Genomic DNA, 7,599 nt, shown 5'->3' on the forward strand with positions numbered 1-7,599 from the left:
GGGTTCAGATCCCTGTACTGGCCAGCTGCCAAAACAAAACAGAACAAAAAAGCGTCTGAGAGTCCACCTGAGAGAGAAGTCGTGGGGTTTGCGGGGAGGGTGGTGGTGAGCCAGCACGAGAGGGTTCACTAGCAGGATACAAGGGAAGCCTTTTATACCCTAGTCTTGGAAGGGCCATCTCATCACTTGGGCTGACTCCTCTTCATTAGAAACATCCAGGGAAGAGGGTCACACAAGGGCATGGCTACGAGGGAGCAGGGAGCATCAGGGACCACATAAGAAGCTAGATGCACACACGGTGCCACACACCTTGTAACACATTATGCCCCCATGCATAATGTTTGCTAAACATTTCATCCTTGCAGCATTCCGAGAAGGACTGTCATAACTGCATCACTGTCCAGCTAAGCAAAAGAAGCCTCAGAGAGGTGCAGTGACTTGCTCAAGGTCACACAGCTTATGGTGGGTAGAGCTAAATTCACACTCCCACCTGAGTCCTGAGTCCTACTCCTGTTGTGCCCACTGGTGTTTCTCTCACTTTGGTCCCTAGACCTCCATTTCAGCATGGTCTTGGAGCCTTGGCTGAAAGTGCAGATTCTCAGACAAACTGGACCAGACAACACCTGGGAATCAGCATTTGACAGGCTTCTCCCCAGGGATTCAGATGCCTCCCAGAATTTGAGAGCAGTGTATATACTGCCTCTTTGCATAGCAAGGATGTGGTAACCTGAAAATGGCATGTCTCCCTCTCTCTCTTACACAGACACAGTCACATGCATACATACACTCACATAGAAAGAAGAGGTAGGCTTGGTGCTTAGGTTCTGAGAGAAAGTGGAGGCTTCAGTGTCTGATTTCAGTGATCAGGGAAAGGATGGGGCTTCATAAAGTTCACAGTCACTTTGGGGTCCTTGCAGGCAGAAGAAATTGAAAATTAAATGAGAGGTACAAGGAAGTTCTTAGCACAGTGCCTGGGTGTAGGAAGCATCTTGGTACATGAGAGTTGTGGTTTCCGTTAACATTATTAATGATAATTATCAACTCATTAATACTAATTCTAGTGCAACAAAAACTGGACTTTCCTTGATGTTGGTTTAGAGAAGAGATTTTGATTTGTTCCATTTGCTCCAGTTCACTGATTTAGAAAAGGAAGATATTTAGTCTGGGGGAAAACAATTAATTTGCAGTTCAGTAAATAATACCTGAGTAGGTCTGGGGTCCTGAGAGGTGATGAGGTTGGTCCCTACGTGGGGCTCTAGGTCAATCGTGGGCCTGTCCTTGGTAGGATGCCACCTGGCATCTTGGCCATCAACAGGGTCTGCGCAGACCCCAGCCCACCCCAGAGGCAGGTGGGAGGAGGCAGTGGTGGGGCAGAGGGCCTGATAAGCTGCTTTGTTCCTTGCAGATCAGGAGTGACACTTCGCAGATCTTGGAAGAAAACATCCCGCTCCTTAAAGCCAAAGTGATGGAAATGCGTGGCATCTACACCAAAGTGGACCAGCTAGAGGTGTGTCCAGGATAATGAAGGTTCTTTGTGAGACCCGTGGATTGATCTGGCTTTTGCTGTCTCTTCCAAGATGCTGATTTGGCCTTGAGAGAATCAGGTGTTAGGCCCAATGGGGGCGGTTGGTGGTGAAAGGGGTTCTGCATTCACATGGGATTTTTTAAAAAATGGCAAGTAAGAATTTGTTCCCAACATTTAAAAACTGGGGTACTTTATATAAAAGTCTGAATCTTAAGCTTCTTCTGGAAATTCAGAAGCGTTGACTACCCTGGGCCCACGTTTCCTTAAATACTTATATTAATGCATTTCTGTTGCTTATAGTAAAATATTTGGAACTGGGTATTTTCAAAGAAACAAAATGTATTGCTTACAGTTTCAGAGGCTGGGAAGTCCAAAGTCCAAGGAACACATCTGGTGAGGGAGCCTTGTTCTTGGTGGTAACTCTACAGTGACGTAGGGTTTCACATGGCGAATGTGGCAGGAGCAGAGAGAGAGATTCCTCACGTGCTCTCTCCTTTTAAAGCCCTCAGAATCACACCCATGATGACTATTTTTAATTCATTTACTTGGGCATGGTCCTCACAATCTAATCACCTCTTTAAGGCCCCACCTTTCAATTACCATAATAAGATTTCCCACCCTCAGCAGTTACAGTGGGGATTGTTCACATGGGATTTTTAAAAAAATGACAAGTAAGAATTTGTTCCCAACATTTAAAAACTGGGGTACTTTATATAAAAGTCTGAATCTTAAGCTTCTTCTGGAAATTCAGAAGCGTTGACTACCCTGGGCCCACGTTTCCTTAAATACTTATATTAATGCATTTCTGTTGCTTATAGTAAAATATTTGGAACTGGGTATTTTCAAAGAAACAAAATGTATTGCTTACAGTTTCAGAGGCTGGGAAGTCCAAAGTCCAAGGAACACATCTGGTGAGGGAGCCTTGTTCTTGGTGGTAACTCTACAGTGACGTAGGGTTTCACATGGCGAATGTGGCAGGAGCAGAGAGAGAGATTCCTCACGTGCTCTCTCCTTTTAAAGCCCTCAGAATCACACCCATGATGACTATTTTTAATTCATTTACTTGGGCATGGTCCTCACAATCTAATCACCTCTTCAAGGCCCCACCTTTCAATTACCATAATAAGATTTCCCACCCTCAGCAGTTACAGTGGGGATTAAGCTTCAATATGTGGACTTTGGGGGACACAGTTCAATCCATGGTAATACTTTAATTTTTTTTTCTATTTTTCAAGGTATAAATACATAAAGTGCACATATTTTAAGTGTACAGTTCAGTAAATTTTTGTATATATCAGCACCCACGTGAAGATGACCCAAAATGAGAAATGGAATATTTCTAGCCCCTCAGCCTCATTCTTGCAAGAATGGATAGAGACTGTGGCAGCTGTCCCAGGAAAAGCACAGGTTCTTTAGTTCTCCACAACCCCCACCATCCCCTGTTGCCTCACCCCTGACTTATCTTACCCATCTTTTACTCTCTGGGCGCTGGGCGAGGATGCACAGTATCTCACTTCTTCCTTGCTGCACTGCAGAGTTGGTCCCCTCACTGTCCCTGTCTCCCAGAGCAGGTAACCCACCAGCCCAGGCTCACACTGCTAGTTATGGACTCCATCTTGCATCCTGGAGCGCAGGCTGTTCATTGACCTGGGTCGCTCTGCTTGGTTTCCTGGATCCTTGCCCAGAGAAGCCCTGGAGGCTGGGAGGTGCTTGTGGTTGTACAAGGGTACTTCAAAAAGTTCATGGAAAGATTCGTATTATCTTTTAATTCTATTTTTTCCATGAACTTTTTTGAAGTGCCCTTGTATAGCGGTCACCTGGCCAGCGGGCATGTGCGCCCCTCCAAGCTGCAGAGGGAGGGGACCGAGCATGGCAGTCAGCACCAAGTTAGCAGAGAATTAACATTCTTGTCAGCAGAGAATGAAGCAGGAATATAATTAAAACTTTGCCCTTGGAATAGCTGATTCATTTGGATTTCATACCACACGTTTGAGAGAGGAAATAAAATGTGAAGATTTGCAGCCTTGGTTCTTGCCTTGCCTGGGTGGGCCCAGCTGTCAAGCCTGATGCTTTTCTTAGCATTCGGTCCGCTAGCATTTATTGAGGGCCTACTGGGTGCCACGACAGGGATTTCACGGTAAGACACGTTCCATGTTCCTGCCAGGAGAGATGCTCTGAGCAAAGCACGACCATGTTAGTTTCCTATGGCCACTCTAACAAATTACCACAAACTTAGTGGCTTAAAACAACATCCAGTTATTATCTTACAGCCCTGGAAGCCAGAAGCCCCAAATGTGCCATGGGTCTAAGATCACCATGTTGGCAGATTGGCTCCTTCTGGAGGCTCTAGGGGAGAATCCATTTCCCTGCCTTGTTTGGCTTCTAAAGGCGGCCCACATTTCTCAGCTCATGGCCCCTTCTTTCATCTTCAAAGTCCTGCTGTGACCCTCCTGCCTCTCTCTTACAAGGACTCTTGTGATTATTTTGGAGACACCTGGATAATCCAGGTTACTCTCCCAAGATGCTTAACACATCTGCAAAGTCCATTAAGCTTCAATATGTGGACTTTGGGGGACACAGTTCAATCCATGGTAATACTTTAATTTTTTTTTCTATTTTTCAAGGTATAAATACATAAAGTGCACATATTTTAAGTGTACAGTTCAGTAAATTTTTGTATATATCAGCACCCACGTGAAGATGACCCAAAATGAGAAATGGAATATTTCTAGCCCCTCAGCCTCATTCTTGCAAGAATGGATAGAGACTGTGGCAGCTGTCCCAGGAAAAGCACAGGTTCTTTAGTTCTCCACAACCCCCACCATCCCCTGTTGCCTCACCCCTGACTTATCTTACCCATCTTTTACTCTCTGGGCGCTGGGCGAGGATGCACAGTATCTCACTTCTTCCTTGCTGCACTGCAGAGTTGGTCCCCTCACTGTCCCTGTCTCCCAGAGCAGGTAACCCACCAGCCCAGGCTCACACTGCTAGTTATGGACTCCACCTTGCATCCTGGAGCGCAGGCTGTTCATTGACCTGGGTCGCTCTGCTTGGTTTCCTGGATCCTTGCCCAGAGAAGCCCTGGAGGCTGGGAGGTGCTTGTGGTTGTACAAGGGTACTTCAAAAAGTTCATGGAAAGATTCGTATTATCTTTTAATTCTATTTTTTCCATGAACTTTTTTGAAGTGCCCTTGTATAGCGGTCACCTGGCCAGCGGGCATGTGCGCCCCTCCAAGCTGCAGAGGGAGGGGACCGAGCATGGCAGTCAGCACCAAGTTAGCAGAGAATTAACATTCTTGTCAGCAGAGAATGAAGCAGGAATATAATTAAAACTTTGCCCTTGGAATAGCTGATTCATTTGGATTTCATACCACACGTTTGAGAGAGGAAATAAAATGTGAAGATTTGCAGCCTTGGTTCTTGCCTTGCCTGGGTGGGCCCAGCTGTCAAGCCTGATGCTTTTCTTAGCATTCGGTCCGCTAGCATTTATTGAGGGCCTACTGGGTGCCACGACAGGGATTTCACGGTAAGACACGTTNCTCTAACAAATTACCACAAACTTAGTGGCTTAAAACAACATCCAGTTATTATCTTACAGCCCTGGAAGCCAGAAGCCCCAAATGTGCCATGGGTCTAAGATCACCATGTTGGCAGATTGGCTCCTTCTGGAGGCTCTAGGGGAGAATCCATTTCCCTGCCTTGTTTGGCTTCTAAAGGCGGCCCACATTTCTCAGCTCATGGCCCCTTCTTTCATCTTCAAAGTCCTGCTGTGACCCTCCTGCCTCTCTCTTACAAGGACTCTTGTGATTATTTTGGAGACACCTGGATAATCCAGGTTACTCTCCCAAGATGCTTAACACATCTGCAAAGTCCATTTTGCCATGTAAAGTGACATACTCACATCTTCTGGGGACAAAGACATGAGCATTCTTGGGAGGCCCTATTCTGGTGACCACAATGCCGAGGTTGATTTGGTCAGCCGACTGCTGTGAGAAGTAGCAACGAAGAAGTGGAATCTACAGGCCCCTGGAGGGAGCTATGCTGGGCGGGAAGGGTGGGATGGGGAATGGGCACAGCTCAGGCAGGGGCTCCGGTGCAGGAAGGAGACGGAAGAATCCTGGGATGGCCAGATTACCAACGCAAAGAGAGACATGACCCAAGTGAGGCTGGAGAAACTGGCAGCAGGACTGGGTTGTCGGGGCCAAGGTCAGGATTTGGGCCTTTATCATGAGAAGAAGGAAGCCACTGAAGAGGCAGTAGAGCCTAGTGGTTAGGAGTGCAAGCTACAGAGCAGGGCTTCTCAGCCTCAGTGTCATTGACACTTTGTGCCAGAAAATTCTCTGTTGTGTGGCTGTCCTGTGCATCAGAAGATACTCAGCAGCACCCTTGACCTCTACCCATGAGGTACCACTAGTTCCCCTCCTTCCTATCTCCCCAGCTGTGACAACTGACTGGTCTCCAGATGTTGTCCAGTGTCCCTTAGGGGCACAGTCACTCCTGGTGGGAAGCACTGCTCTAGAGTCACATAGCCAGGGTTCAGGTCCTGGTGCTGCCTCTCCACTTCTCTACAGGACGGGAGTTACAGTAGTGAGGTTTTTGAACCCAAATCCTTACCATATTCAGCAAACACCTGCTGAGCTATGGGGCTACCCTAAGGCGGGGGCCGGGACGCAATTGAGGCCAGACTGCTGGTGCCCTGCCGGTGACCTGTGAGGAGCAGGTTGGGTGACACAGGTTGACTGTGTGGGCACACACAGGTGATCGGAGCTAGAACAGAGAGGGCTTCCTGGATGTGGCCTTTATGCTAAGGCTTGAGACATGGATTAGTAAACCTGGGAAGAGAACAGTTTGTGCAAAGGCCCAGAGGCCTCCAGGCACTTGTGCGTGGGTGTGGAGCCCCAGGCAGGGATGAGACTGCGGCAATGAAAAGGGGCTCAGAGTGGGGCCAAGTGTGGATTTGGAGCCTGTTCCCAGAATGACAGGACCCATCAAGGGATTACAGCTACTATACTCTACCCACTATCCCCAAGAAAGTCCAAATTGATTATTCTTCAAGGGTACCATTCAGAGGTTTGGGGGGTAGTACAAGGTTGTACAACCATCACTACTATCTCATTCCAGGACATTTTCCCCAAAGAAGTTCCTCATTCCTTAGCAGTCGTTCCCCAGCCCCAGCCCCTGGCAGCTACTACTCCACTCTCTGTCTCTGTGAATTTGCCTGTTCTGAACATTTCTTACTCATGGAAGCATACCGTATGTGGCCTTTTATGTCTGGCTTCTTTCACGTAGCATAGTGTTTTCAAGGTTCATCCATGTTGTGGCGTGAGTCAGTGCTTTATTCCTTTCTGTGGCTGAATAATATTCGCTTGTGTGAACAACCGTACTTATTTGTCCATTTGTTAGTTGATGGACATTTGGGTTGTTTCTGCTTTTTGCCCATCACGAGTAATTCTGCTGCTGTAAATATTTATGTACAAGTTTTTGTGTGGAGATATCTTTTCATTTTAGGGGGTAAATACCTAGGAGTGGAATTGCTAGGTTATATGGTAACTCATTTTAGGAATGTCCAAACTGTTTTCCAAAGTGACTGTATACCCTTTTATACTCCCAGCAATTACTATAAATTTTATTTATTTTTTATTTTTTATGGTATTTCCATCTTTATTGATTCTGATATCTTCTCCTTTATTGGATTTATAGATAAGAGCTACAAATTGAAATCTGTTTGGCTGTAAAGTTTATTTTCTTTTCATACCACCACAATATAATAAGAGCAACGATCTCACTAATAATAAAAACTAACATTTACTGTATATTTACTGTGTACAGGGACCGTACTAAATTATTTCTCTGCATTATTTTATTCAATCCTAACAGCAAAACTCTAAGGGGTAGACTTCATTGTTACAGATAAGGAAATAAGGCCCAGAAAGGTGAAGTAACCTGCTTAAGGTGATAAAGTTGGGATACGTTGTCCCCCCTCAAAGCTCATATCAAAATCTGATCACCAGTGTGGCAGTACTGGGAGCTGTTTAGGTCATAGGGGGTAGATCTCTCATGAATAATAGATTAAC

General features: G+C 46.1%; 1 protein-coding gene across 1 annotated transcript in view; it reads left to right on the top strand.

Moving 5' to 3' along the window:
* Window positions 1–1,286: 1,286 nt before the first annotated feature.
* BCAS4 (breast carcinoma amplified sequence 4) overlaps window positions 1,287–7,599 on the top strand; it is a 43,111-nt gene continuing 36,798 nt past the window's right edge. Inside the window, exons 1-2 of the mRNA XM_008565926.1 lie at window positions 1,287–1,349; window positions 1,406–1,507. Of these exons, the coding sequence (XP_008564148.1) occupies window positions 1,287–1,349; window positions 1,406–1,507 (165 nt within the window). The remainder of the gene's footprint in view (window positions 1,350–1,405; window positions 1,508–7,599) is intronic.

Source organism: Galeopterus variegatus, unplaced genomic scaffold (assembly GCF_000696425.1).
Source record: "Galeopterus variegatus unplaced genomic scaffold, G_variegatus-3.0.2 Scaffold213, whole genome shotgun sequence".
Classification (NCBI taxonomy): domain Eukaryota; kingdom Metazoa; phylum Chordata; class Mammalia; order Dermoptera; family Cynocephalidae; genus Galeopterus; species Galeopterus variegatus.